At 43.0% G+C, this 15,000-nt stretch overlaps 1 protein-coding gene across 2 annotated transcripts in view; it reads right to left on the bottom strand.

Annotated features, from left to right (window-relative positions):
* The window catches only part of dph1 (diphthamide biosynthesis 1), a 173,898-nt gene that overhangs the window by 42,784 nt on the left and 116,114 nt on the right, over window positions 1–15,000 (bottom strand). For both annotated transcript variants that reach the window (XM_063205054.1, XM_063205055.1), the window contains exons 7-8: window positions 6,321–6,389; window positions 5,765–5,921 (exon numbers count right to left, since the gene is read on the bottom strand). In XM_063205054.1, the coding sequence (XP_063061124.1) occupies window positions 5,765–5,921; window positions 6,321–6,389 (226 nt within the window). The remainder of the gene's footprint in view (window positions 1–5,764; window positions 5,922–6,320; window positions 6,390–15,000) is intronic.

The following is a 15,000-nucleotide window of genomic DNA, read 5'->3' as shown; positions in this document are numbered from 1 at the left end:
ATTAAGGAGACATGATGAGACGCTGGAGGAAAGAGGAGAGAGAGAGAGAGAGAGAGAGAGAGAGAGAGAGAGAGAGAGAGAGAGAGAGAGAGAGAGAGAGAGAGAGAGAGAGAGAGAGAGAGAGAGAGAAGGAACAAGAAAAAATAATGAGAATGTGACAGAATGACAGAGACTTGGAATACTATAGGTAGTATCTATAGCAAAGAGATATTAGAGTCTTGGATAATCAGCATGATGCATATAGTTGAAGTCTGACATAGTGAGATCACTCTAGCCTCCAGGCATTTTTCCCACCACACACGCGTGCCACACCCTGTAGTGTGCATGTGTATGCGTGCAGAGACAGTCTGTATATAAGGAGATGGAAAACTCCAGAAAAGCGCCCATAGGAATGAACGGGGGGAATTCGCTAAGCTAATATGGCACATGCTTGCACATATCCCACCTGTCTGGCAACAAGAGTCAATTGCTTGCTGAGCTGCGCTGTCATTTATCCAATCATCTTGCCTCCTCGGCGCGTAAGCTTATACGAGTGCTCAAACCCAATCGATATGCCCTCAGAATCTGCTTCCACTGGTCAGTTGCTGATGATATGCACGGTTCACATCGGGTAGCTACTCGTGGGGTTGCAACAGAGTCCGCGCCCACATGATCCCACACACCGCAACACAGAATGCGTGCAAGAATGAGTGTTGTGAAATTCCATGGATGTGGAGTTCAACACATCAGTAACAAAATTATGACTGCATTGTTGCTGTATATATATATATATATATATACAGTGCCCTCCATAATTATTGGCACCCCTGGTTGAGATGTGTTTTTTAGCTTCCAATTATTTTATTTTTTTTCTAAATAATATGGGACCTTAATGGGAAAAAAAGAGAAAAATCCAACCTTCAATACAAGTGCATTTATTCAGTGGGGAAAAAATCCCACATAAAGAAATAATTATTTGACATCAAATAATGTGTGTCACAATTATTAGCACCCCTGGTGTTAATATTTTGTACAACCCCCTTTTGCCAACAAAACAGCACCTAATCTTCTCCTATAATGTTTCACAAGATGGGAAAAGACAGAAAGAGGGATCTTCAGCCATTCCTCTTTGCAGAATCTCTCTAAATCATCCAGAGACCTGGGTCCTCTCCTCTGTACTCTCCTCTTCAGCTCACCCCACAGGTTCTCAATGGGGTTGAGGTCAGAGGACTGAGATGGCCATGGGAGGAGCTTGATTTTGTGTCTGGTGAACCATTTCTGTGTAGATTTGGCCATTTTGTTACTGATGTGTTGAACTCCACATATATATATATGTACATATATACATGCATGTATATACGGCCAATCTGAGATAGCCATTATAAACTAGTTTCATTGCGATTCTAACCATATGGGCTGTGGGTTGCACCGTTGTTCCATTTTTGTGTAATCATTCTTTTTGGGCGCCCATGGTCTTACTAATCTGAAATTGCAACCCTGAGGCATAGCCAAGATGGTGGACGATTGAAAGGATTTATTCTAAGTGACTTTGGTGTGTGTGTGTGGGTGTGTGTGTGTGTGTGTGTGTGTGTGTGTGTGTGTGTGTGTGTGTGTGTGTGTGTGTGTGTGTGTGTGTGTGTGCGCGCGCGCATGTCCGATCACATACTTGTTCTTTGGTTGAAATATTGCAATGATAATATTACCAAATAAAACAGTATATAAAGAACAGTGAATTGTCTATGGTGAGACTGAGGGTGGGGATGGGGGACATTGTGGGCATTAGGGCTCCATGGACCTGATCTCCTAAGTGTATTTTCAGCTACTCTAAAATAAACTGTGAAAACTTTAGTGCAGTGAAACATTCCCTGCTTAATGCAGTCAACTTTCCTTTGAACAATTTATTTGCAATCCTTATATTCTACAGTAGAAAAGGCAAAACTATAGCTTATGGAAATGCACCATTTATTACAGCGACGCCATGCTTCATGATATGAATATTTCAATATTTTATGTCGCAAAACTTTCCATAAATCAAGCAGTCTCAACTGTTTACACAAAGCAATGTTTGTGCCCTCTGAATAATGCAATCTGGGGTGCATACCACAAGGAGACTTAAAGTGGCAGAGCTGTTTTATTAAAGCTACAAATTGCACAAAGAGTGTAGCCCATCAATTAACAGGTTTACAACCATCTTGGTTAACTAAATGAGGCTTATTATTTAATTTATCACTTCAGATCAGACAAGGATCCCCTAGGTTCTCACTAGACTACATCACAAGTGACATATAGACTGCCGCTCAAACGTTTGGAGTCACCAGACCCCACAATACTTTTTTTTCTGACAATTTATCTTATTCCATTTAAATCTCACTTCTGGTTTAAAATCAGTTTATTGTGTCATTGTCATTTGCATGCAAACAGCAAAGAAAAGAGTGAAAAGAGTAACTGGAAAGAATTTAGAGATAATACATGACAATACGTTACATTTAGCATTATTCAAATCTGTAGAAAAAACATTAAAATATGTATTCCTATGTAAAAAAAAATGTGTGGCAGGTTGGTTAGATTTCACTCCAGTTTTATCAATTTCAGGGGTAATTCTTTAAAAAAAAAAACTTTTGGGGGTTAAGTACTTATCTTTGTACCATTTCAAGATATACAATAGATGTCTACAACTTGAATTGCAAAAAAAGGGAAAATGTGGGTGCCCCCAAACTTTTGAACGGTAGTGTGCTACCCACCGGTAGAGCTTGATGGAAAGCTAGTGTCGCACCTGGTGGTGACACAGTGGATCTACATACTACAAACTTCCATATGTCTAATAATATGACTTATATGTCCTCCCTCCTCGTTCTATGGTTGGGATCCAAAACACCAAGATTTCAGTCAGGGTTTCCATGCTGGCCTTCAGGTCGGTTTGAGTGCACAAGGCAGCATGGGAACTCTCCCAGGCTATATTTGGGTAACTGAACTAGGTAACTTACAGGTTTATCACTTCGCCGACTTGGCGACTTGTGCACGTACAGGGAATCAGGCACGTAATTTTTCAATTTATGATAATTCATATTCTGAGGGTTGTTGTGTTCCATGCTGTTTGTGTAATGTGTAGAGCCAGAAAAGAGCTTTCAAATGACACCACGGGCATATTTTTGTGACTAACACTGACTGATATAATCAAGGCTGAATGCATAGTGTCCTACCCTGACATGTAAACCTTCGCTAGTCTGTTTCTCCCTTAATATTGGTGTCAGATTCACAAAAATGCAGTTCTGGGGTGCTACCTTGCTACTAAACAGGCACCGCAAGTATGATTGAAATCCGTGTCGGTCGGGTCCCAAAGTGTCTGATTTCACGTGAAATGACCCAGCATGGGAACTCCCATGCTATATTTGGGTAACTGAACTAGGTAACTTACAGGTTTATCACTTCGCCGGCTCGGCACCATAACTGTACGTGCCTGATTCCCTCCTCAGACTCACATGACCAACGTGGAAAAGCTCAAAACACTAATGACACACACCTGGCTATGGTAGTAACATCCCGTGTCTATGACGGCTCCCTCCTATTTATGCTACTCATTTGGCGCTATAAGTAATAGATCACTGCCTTTTTATGGGCTGTTTAAGCTTTTAACACGCGTTTGAAATGTATTTGCCAAAACGTGGGTGGAAAAAAAACACACATCCGTAAAATATGTTCACTTAGCGCAGTGAGAGGGCTCTTAGGGCATTCTAAAACAGCCTCCCATTGGATATTACTCCACCACCATTTACCATCCATTAGAGGCCATTACACTTTTATAGTGCAACACCAGGAGAGCATTATTCTTAGCTGGTGTTCATGTCGCTCACACACGCGCATACAAACACACACACACACACACACACACACACACACACACACACACACACACACACACACACACACACACACACACACACACACACACACACACACCCACACCCACACACACCCACACACACGCACACGCACACGCACATACGCACACACATAGATAGACGCACGCATGCTCTTTCACACCATCTGACTGGCGCTCAGAGATTTTCCACCAGCTTACACTGGTTTCTCACCTCACCTCACCTCTCTTGATATGTTTAGGCTGACTCTTCCAGCTGTGTTCCAAGAAAAGCATTCTCTCTCTTTCCTAATTCCTTTCTCTCTCTTTGTCTGTCTGTCTGTCTGTCTGTCTGTCTGTCTGTCTGTCTCTCTCTCTCTCTGTCTCTCTACCCTTTATCCGTCTCCATCTCAACATTGCCTTCCATCCTCACCTTGTCCCCTCTCTCACCATCTCCCTGAAGATCTCTCTGTCTCTCATTCTCTCACCATCTCCCTCATCACCTCTCTGTCTGTCAGTACATCCCCACTTCCACATTTTACGCCTGGCTCCACGGCGTGTTTACGTGGGCGTGGAGCATGATGAACACCTCCCCAACCCAACAGTACAGAGGAAGCACGGCAGAGCCAGCTGTTATTAGCACCGGGGTCTTCTGACAAACAAACCCAGGGCCGCTGACGACTTTCGCCGGGCCCTGGACAAAGGCATCTGAAAGAACCCCCATCCAATAGCATTCAATGTTTTGAGGACCCAATTCTCAATTCCAATCCCCACCACCTGCCTCTCATTGGGCCAGAGACAATTTACCCCTTTGTTCCACGCTGTTGACTTCCCCGAACACACCCACCCACCCACTCACTCACTTGCCGACTATCTGCCTCGCAACGTGACGCGACGCACAGCGCTGCGCAGCCATTACATTACCCAGTGTTTGACATTTCACGAGTCCATTAACATGTGTCTGAGGACGAGAAGCACTTAGGTAGCGAGGAGAGGTATCAGAACGGCTTAGCTGCAGCAGGCTGAACTTGCTGCCGAGAGCGTAATTATGTATGGAACAGTATTCATACATTCCCTGTTAGTGGGGGGGGGGAGAGATGATGAAACATTCACAAGGCCTTCTGATACTGAGCTGTGAGCGTTGTTGCAGCTGAAAAAGGTTGATGTATGAGGTTTTTGGTCAGCTTAGGCCGATAACAGATTTTGCAGGACTATAAATTGACCAAAGAAATGTTTGATGCAATAATGATATTTCGAGCTGTAATATTCAACCAGACACTGAAACGCAACCAAAAATAGTAAGCCTTAATAAAGCAGACCATTAGCATACTGTGAAAATGGTTGAATTTGGTGCTACGAGACCATGAGACGGTCATGTGGGCGTTTGCTCAATCATGATGTGAAACGAGAGACAGTCTGCAGAGTGACAGAAGCTTTTTGGCATTCAGTGAGTGAGTGAGTGAGTGAGTGAGTGAGTGAGAGAGAGAGAGAGAGAGAGAGAGATCGAGAGAGATCGAGAGAGAGAGAGAGAGAGAGAGAGAGAGAGAGAGAGAGAGAGAGAGAGAGAGAGAGAGAGAGAGAGAGGAGCGTACAAACGAGCGTGCAAATACCCAAATTGTTGTGGCCAGAAAAGTTAGACAATGTTAAAAGGTATAGCATGATTAATCATTTTATTGATTATTGTAACAGGTTAACTGTTTGGAGATACCCAGCCCATTCAAGGGATGTATGAGCATTATTATAGCTAAACAGAGGGATGGATAATTCACTTACAAAGGCATCGCCATAACTATTGGGGTAGCCGTTGCTAGTGCTAAATCATTCAAGAAGGGCTATGGGCAGCCTAATTGGAGCTAGCGGATAGGTTCATGCTGTGCTCAATGAGCATGGTAATAAGCTGGATATAAGCTTCTTGGGGGGTTACTGTACCTCCAGGATTTTGGGGTTGCCCTGCCGGCCGAGGGTGCCCAGGATGAGGCCCCATCTCTGGGCCGAGCGGGCCTTGTCGATGGCCTGGAGCCTGGCTTCTCTCATGGCCTCATGGTCGTAGTATTCCCTTGAGAAGACTTTGCTGTAGGGGTCATACCTATAAAACAAGGAGAACAATTTTTGAAATGAATACTAATAACAGAAAAACAACTTGCAAATCTGGTACTACATCATGTATTATTTAAGATTATTAGATTCCATATTAAGAAAATCCCACCCTTCCTAAGCACCCGCTATTGGAAAAGATGGTCAATCTCCTCAGTAATTCATCAGTCTATTTGCATATGTAGCATTGGCTTTTTAGCGCCTGAAGTCCAAGAACATCTTTTGCATATTCCGCAACTCCTAGGGAATAAAGGGATTGAAAATGTCTAGCATCTTAACAGTTTTTTCTTTGCCAATTTTCCAAATTTTGTTTTTATAAAACAATACAATAATAAGAGGTAAACTCAAGGGAGTCGGAAGAGGGGGAAATTATGACATGTCAATTTCTTGCCTGTAGGCTGGTATGTCTGGGTTGGCAATCATTATGGATTCCAGGTGAAACCTCCCATCTCCAAGATATCTGTAAGGAATGAGAACAGGAAAAAAGACTTTGAATGAAAACGTAGTATGCGTTTGTCTGAGGGAGCAAAAATGCGTATGTGTGTGCGCATGAATGTGTCCTCTGTGTGGCCAGATGTGTGTGTGTGTGTGTGGTGTGTGGTGTGTGTGTGTGCGTGCGTGCGTGCGTGCGTGCGTGCATGCTTTGGTGTGTGTGTTTCGGTGTGGCCTGCTGTGCGTGCATACGTGTGTGTTGGTGCAGTGGGAGCTGGGGCCCCACTTAAGACATGACAAGGATGTAGTGTTATTGGCAGACCTCTATCGACTGTTAATACGGATCTATACTTCCTATCCATCTCTGTCTGCGGTGCTGCATCAGAAAAACAAAGCAGAGCAATTAAGGAGGAAGCCCCTCCACACACACACACACACACGCACGCACGCACACGCACACACACACCTTCCCCCCACATCCCTAGTGGCTAGACCTCTAATATGGGATCTCCTCGGTCATTGCTTTCCAATGCACACCCCAAGCTATGGCAGTCTCTGCCCTCAGCAAGTTGATACACACAGATAATTTGGAGGGGGGGAATGAGAGAAAGATAGAGAGAGAGCAAATCTGGAAAATGAGAGAAAGATAGAGAGAGAGCAAGAGAGAGAGAGAGAGAGAGAGAGAGAGATGCAGAGAAAGAGAGAAATAGGCAGAGAGAGAGAGAGAGAGAGAGAGAGAGAGAGAGGGAGAACAAGGGAAGGAAAGAGAGAGAGAAGGGGATGGCGTGAGTGAAAACAGCATCAGAGCTCAGATCAGAGGTCTTGGGGAGGGTTTAGCTGTTGGGGTCTAGAGAGGCGTGAAACCTGCTGAACCTACAAATAACAAGATGTTTATGGAAGCACTGATCCACCCCTCATATACACACACATGATATGAAGACATCACACATACACACACACACACACACACACACACACACAGACACACACACAGACACACACACACACACACAGACACACACACACACACACACACACACACACACACACACACACACACACACACACACACACACACACACACACACACACACACAGTCATCCAAGATTCGTCACCTTGCTCCTTCAAAGAAAGAGAGGCTGGTGGTTGCACAGAAGTGGCTCCATGGCTGACGCAGGCGTGCACCACCCCCACCCCCGTCTTCCGCGACCCCCTGCCTGGCCTTCCTCACCTACCCACACTGACCTCCCAGCCTCTTACAGAGTACACAGCACAAGCCTCGCTGACGCCAGGTTTATATCCATCACAGCATGGGCTCGCACAGATGAAAAAAGGAGGCCAGCCTTTTTTAAGATTAAATGAGGCGTCTTTTTTTTCCTTTCCCGTGCCCGCTGGGAGGACCCCTTTATGTGTGCTTTCATACTGTAGCTTCTCAAGATGGACACTTTGAGCAGACGGGTGATGTGACATGTCGAGAGAGCTTTAAAGGAGATGTTCAGTGTGAATCACAGTGTGGACGCTGCCGTTTGAAGTCACGGATGCTGGGGGGTTGGTGGATGTATGATCACCTTAACCCGTTAAGACACGGCGTTATAAATTTGCTGTTACCAGAATGGCCATGACCAAGTCGTAGTGCATCACTAAAGGCCCTGTGTTATGTCATAGTGTTGTAGTACTATGGTACTTAACTTTTCGATGACTATTACAGCATGCCACTGGAGTTACGGCATGCATTAAGGGGCTACACGGAATATGGACTGGATAATGAAGTGGTGGCGAACAGTAAACAAATTGGTGGGCAGCTTTGACCAGGGCCCAGGAAATTCATTTGAAAGCCCCCTCCTCAAATGACCGCTGTGTCCCCCCTGTCAGCTTCTCTGTTGGTGGCCAAAGTAATTTATTTGGTTCGTAACTTGGTCAGTTTCATTTCCCTATGCCCAATTTGTTTAGTGTCAGCTACAAGTTCATTATTTGGTCTACGTTGCGCAAAAGGTTCTTGTCTTTCTTGTCTTACCAAGAGCACTTTGTGTTCTCGAGCAACAGTTAGGGACTGATTGACACAATAATTTCTTTACAGTTGCTATCAGTGGGTGGGAGCTTTTTCACATCAGGTCAGATCGTCTCTAACACTTAAGTCTCGTCTTTTTATCATTGGTGTGCTCAATCCCTTGTGATCTTTGTGCTCAATCATCATGTCAGCCTAAAACTGTGTGGGCAGTACTTAGAGAGAATAAAAGACAAGAGTGAACTACTTTTTTTATTGCAGTCCTTGGTTCAAACATCAACTTCCTTGGAAAAAAGGGTGAGGGAAAAAATTGTCCTTACCAAGGCATTACAACTTAAAATGCCTTTGTTCACAAGTGGCAAGTCCTACATTGGACCTGGTTAAAAACAAAGCCAGCCCGAACTGAACCAAGAAGCTGCCCTATTTTTCTGGCTAAAGAGAACACCACATTCTCCAAACATCTGCTTCATTGCTGGACAAAAGCCTCAGCTGAGCAAAAACAACATAGAGGCCTCTGCTGTTATTTTCAGAGTTGGAGAGCAGACTGGAGGACTGATGGCGACAGACATACGGTATCAGACCTGATTCAGACCTAAATGACCCTGAGAAGACCGCATGCTCGACCAACAAATGGAGAAAATGGAGAAAATGAAGTGGACTGAAAACAGAAATGCACTTCATTCTTACCTTTACCTTGGTACATATTTTCCTTCAGATTGCATCAGACAACTTAAAGGAGAAGTCCAGTTTTTTGAACATTAAGGCCATTTTCTGAGTGGTCTGCAATGTTTTAGAGTCCCCCTCACCGTTTATTTCATGATTGCTGCAGTCTCTGTTATTTGGCTGATTTGGATTTGATCTCAACCAGCTTTAGAATGGCCGTCTATGGGCACCTGCAACTCTGTTCTTAAAATCACCTTTAACATTTGTTTTGAAGAATATGCAACTCAGCAAGTGTTCAACAGTATTCACTGGTGTTCCTTAGCAATTTTTGTAGCCAAATATGGCATCTGTTATGTTTTATGTGTGTTTTATGTAGCAATTTGTAAATTAAGTTTCACTTTCACTTTCACTTTCTTTCACAAAATGGCAAATAAAAAATGACAGAAGCCAAATTTCGCCTTGAAACTTGTTAGGGACTGCTAGTGAACACCCCTAACCACTTTGTGAGCTGTAGACTTTCGAAAACAAATGTTAAAGTTGATTTTAAGAACAGAGTTGCAGGTGCTCATAGACGGCCATTCTAAAGCTGGTTGAGATCAAATCCAAATCAGCCAAATAACAGAGACTGCAGCAAACATGAAATAAACGGTGAGGGGGACTCTAAAATATTGCAGACCACTCAGAAAATGGCCTTAATGTTCAAAAAACTGGACTTCCCCTTTAACAAAAGAACAGATATGTTTCTCTGTCTGCGTTTGAAAAACAGACCGGATGTTGAGAAACACTATGTTTTTGTGTCATTGTCTTGAACACGACTCTACTGAGACCTCTAAAATGCGAGCATTCCATTGGCTCCCATTCCTAGGGGTGACAGGAACTTTTAGACAGCTCAGTTTGCCAAGACCAAAGGCTCGAAGAGACTTGCAGTTGCAATAGGTAGACAACCTATTTAGGGCAGCATGCATGGGCAGGGAAACGGTCTTTAACAGCAGCTCCCTGATGACTTCCAGGAACTTTCAATCAACTTCACAGCTCACAATGTGTGAGTCATATGGAGTCTTGGAGCCTTCAAATAATTATAGTGTGCTTTAGTCTAAGAGTGCCATAATGGCTGTATGTGGATATATTTATAGGTCTGCAGGAATCACATGCTGCGATGTCATGTGATACGCCAAGTTGCCAGATAATGAGATTCTTAGCCAAGCTACGATGCTGGCACGTATACATCTCAATTGGACTACTGTCTCACAAATCCCCCCTCTGAACCCACTCTCCTTTCTCGAAGTTGCCATTGCATCACATTACATTACATTAGGCAGAGGCTTTTATCCAAAGCGACTTACAATTGAGGACATAATCATAGTATACAACATTTGCAGACACAAAGTGCACAGGAAATATACAGAACAATAAGTGCATATGCCAAGTAGGCTAAAGGGCTTCGCATACTTTACGTGCGTAATTTGGCGCATTTGGCGCGAGAACCATTAAAATGTGGCAGACCATTCATAGTCAAAAGCGCCATTTACAGGCTTTTGCTTGCATTTTCGGAAGTGTGCCCTCTGCTGTTCATGAGAGAAACTGCAGAATCGGTCGCAACTCGCCGCGGAGTTCTAGTGATGTATAAAAATTAGTGCTGTCAATCGATTAAAATATTTGATCACGATTAATCGCATAAATGCCATAGTTAACTCATGATTAATCGCATAATTATGTCTCATTTAAAATCATTGTAATACTTCTATCGATGTTGGCCTACAAAAATGTCTAGGTTTGTGCAATTTTTTTTTTTTTAATTGAAAACAAGGAGTGTTAGACACTGACATCTGCCCTAATGGCATGTGATAGGCCTAGGCTATTTAAAATAAATTGGGGGAGAAAAATGATGACAAAAACATTAAAAAGTGTTTTGCGTTTGGAATATGATGTGGGGGGTGGGGAGTCAAGAAAATATTTGTAGATCCAAATGGGGGTTCCAGCAGAAAAAATGAAGGCCTAGCAGCAGCTTCCTGATGACGTCCATGAACGTGGACCCAACACCTCAATCAACTCATAATGTGTCAGGCAATTGGAGGCTGACCGTCTGTTCCCACTACAGCGTCCGTTCGACGTCACTCCACGCGACGCACCTCCCTGTGTTGACGGAATGCTTCTTGTCAGTGCACATGCAGGGGTGTGACAGAGTAAACTAAACTAGAGTATCTCTTTCTGTCTTTCTACATGTGTAAATCAAGCTAACTAGCGATAGTAACATCAAAGTCTGTCAAACTGTGGAGATGTGTTTACTTCTCACATTTCATAGCCCTCACGTAGTTTTGATTGTCATCAAAAATGTACATAATCCTTTGAACAAAGGCACAAAGACCTTGCACTTAATAGTTTGTTGTAGTTTATGAATCTTACATTAAAAATATGATAAACCGTCATAAAACCACTTCTAAGCAGCAAAACATAGCCATTGGTGTCATGGGAATTCCTCCTGTTATCTCAGCATTCGTTGGATAACGCACTGCGTTAGCCGGCAGTAATTTGCAAAAAAACAGAGGGAGCTGTACTTTTTTGACGCGCGACAACTGTCAAAGTAGCGCCGCAAATCCCAGAAGCCTTTGCAAGGACGTCGCCGCATTCCACTGAAAATGAAATGAACTCTTTCGCGTCAACGCGGTCGCCCGTGTAGTGGGAACGGGGCCTTATGTTGTTTTTCCCTCCTCTCCACATGTGCAATTTAGTTTAAGTGCCACAATGGCTGTGTGTGGATATATTTAGAGGGCTCCAGCAATCACATGCTGTGATGTGACGCGATACGGTAAGTTATCCAGCAGGAGTTCATTAATTATGCAATGGCTCTTTTATACATTCTGCTCAGCTACATACTGTATGTATGTGTGTGTGTGTGTGTGTGTGTGCGTGCACGCACGCGTCTGTGTGCACACATGCGTGCGCATACACAGGTCATGTCAACGTGTGGCAGTTTGTGTGAATTTATGCATGGGCAAGTCTACATGCATGTATGTGTGTACGTGTGTGAGTGACTGAGTGAGTGAGTATGTGCATGCAAGTATATATATCGGTGAGAGGTACCTGCCCTCACACATATACCTCCCATTGGAGCAAGGGACAGTGAATTAGTGATAATTAACCCATTGATGCTGGATGCTGGGTTGCGCAACGTTGGGCCTGGCGCCTGGAGCTGCATGACGAAACATCCAGGCTCATGAGAGCTGAGACAATTTTATAAAAAATCTTGGCGTGTTAGAGCTGAATGAACACATTCTAATGGGTCTTAGGGTTTAAATGCAACTAATTGCGTGTTTTTATGTGTTTCAGAGGCTGAGATATATGAGCTTTTGTAGGCTGAGGGATCAATGTACACCAAAATAAACAAAAAAAGCTAAACAATATTCCGATTTCTTCAGAATTGCCTTATAATAATCTATTGCATCTCTGAACAGCACTACTATAATTGTTCTTTTACAATTCCCAATGGGGCACTGGTATAGAGACATAGACTAAGGTTATGAAAGGGGGTGCACAGGAAAAGGTGTAGTGTGGCACGAGCCTTGTAAGGGGGGGGGGGGGGGGGTTGTTCATGGCTGGAATCTATATGGGGGGCGGCTTGTCATGATAAAGTTTGGGAACCTCTGTTGTAGGGTATAGATGTCACAATCCCAAGTTAGGGACATAAAAACTGGTTTATCTTTCCCATGATTGACTTCACTGAGTAGCTGTTTCACAAGCCATGAGTGCCGTTTATGACTGGATTACATTTGTGGCAGGCATTTTACTTTCTGAAACCGGGACTGAAAAGCAGTCTGATTGCTGCAGCAAGGCAGCAAGCCTTGTTTTTTTAGTTAAGTGCAAGCAGAGAAAAAAAATCAAAAGAGTCTTCAACAAACGAGAGACACTCAAAAGTTAGTTTTCTTTTTACTTTTTGGGCAGCACTCTTGTTCAACAATGGGTTAATCTGTAGCTATGGTGACTCGATCACAGCTGTGTTACAAATAATGGGAGAGGATGGAGGACCATAGGTGAATAAATGATAACAATAGAACCTTGATTGTCCCCAGGAAGTGCTTAAGTATTATGGTTTGAACGACTAAAGATGCTTCTGACCAAACTAGTCAAAGGGGAGAACATGCAATTTAAAAGTTTGAAGACTCGTGAGTTAATTTTGGCTTGTTTATAGACTAAAGGCATTGTATGTGCAACCCATGAAAGCTTACTATATGTCCTGGAATATATATATATATATGAACTATATGTATGCAAGCTCCTTTCAACAATTTTTCATGCAACAAGTGATACAGCTCAACTACGCATTTTCCCATTTTAATGAATTTTGCAACCTTAGATGACCCAAGATATCACTCGGAATGAGAAACTCAATTTTAGCATATCATGCTGAAAACACTTGTTAGGAGGTAAGTTCGACAACCATCTGGGAAACAGACCATAGTCAAAGTACAGTCCATTCAAGCAAAGCTGTTAGAATGCTTAATGATACTTAATGTGAACACACACCAGCAGAGGCATAGGAAATTGCCCTTTTGACTAAGTAAATCGAAGTTTTAAATGTTCTATCAAACGAGATTTCTCCCTTCTCCTTTGTGATTTTGTGTTTTAATTCACTTAACATGCACAACCCCACTAGTTTAAAAAGGTGCTAATTCCATAAAGAAATTAAACAAAAGGAAAAGCAGGAGAGTACGCCTTGTTACTTTATACTTAATAGCCCGTCAGATGCTTTGGTCTTAACCTTCATCAGTGTCAGGCCAGTGTTGGTCTTGTGTTATGCAATCCGTGTGCATAACGTGTGCAAAGTTCATGAATGAGTTCATATGTTGAGCGAACGTGAACCGAACGTACAATAATTACAAGATGATGAATGAACTATGAACACGTTCATTCTGGAGCCCATGAACGACACGTTCATTAGTTCAGTAGTTACCAGATTTCATTAATATTCCTGCAGAAACCGCGACTAAACACAGTGTCAGAGTCTTATGTCTTATCGATTCTCTCTGACAGCGTCTGACACCATTCTCTCGTCTTTCGTCTCGTGCAAAGATGCGGGACCAAGCAAACGGCAGGCATAGCTCTACTTAAAATCAAAGCGGCCAGCAACCAGCCAGCAGTGTGCGAGTTTTCTGACTTCCCGGTGACTTTTTAGATCAACGCTTCTAGCGACCGCCTTCTGGGCGTTTGGAATACCGCTAAGTGTGGAGTGCTCTCGCTTCACTATTTAAGTTAAAATGCGCCGCACGCAGCACCAACAACAAGAGAAAGCTGTCTGTTGGCATGTTGCAGGATGGCAAATTTTGCCCATGACACAGAGACAGTCCAGGAAAACGTTACAGAATCCACGCACCCGTTTTAAGTCCAGTCCATACAGTAACCGAAAAGAAGTGAAATCGCTCAGCACACACAGTGTCTAAACAACAATCACTGTAAAGGACTATCTAGGCCTACTAATGATAAACCACTCTTAATGCAAAACTAAATCACAGTAGACTAATATAACAATCTCATTGTTAAAACTAATTAAATATAGGCATTGTCAATTAGGCCTACACTTTTTTCAACATGGGGGGTGAGCTGTGAACTGAACTATGAACAATGAACTATGGCCATGGTTTATAAAGGTGGTAAAGTGTCTTATTTTCCATGTAAGCCGTTGTCTTGTTTTAAGACAAGTTAAAAGAGGGAGCATGTTGCTAAGCTAGTGAAAGTCAATGGATCCGTTTAGTATGTAGCAATGCTACATTGATGCATTGACTTTCACTAGCTTAGCCACATATTCCCTCTTTTAACTTGTCTTAAAGCAAGACAACGCTTCACATGAAAAATAAGACACTTTACCACCTTTATAAACCCCAGCCAACGATTTTAACTGCATTAAGCCCCAAAATAGTGGCATACCCCTTTAAGGACCATACTCTCTATTACTACTACTACTAATAAACTGCTGCT

This window comes from Engraulis encrasicolus, chromosome 8 (assembly GCF_034702125.1).
Source record: "Engraulis encrasicolus isolate BLACKSEA-1 chromosome 8, IST_EnEncr_1.0, whole genome shotgun sequence".
NCBI lineage: Eukaryota > Metazoa > Chordata > Actinopteri > Clupeiformes > Engraulidae > Engraulis > Engraulis encrasicolus.
Note: the sequence above shows the minus strand (reverse complement) of the source record. Positions and strands in the feature narration are given on the sequence as shown.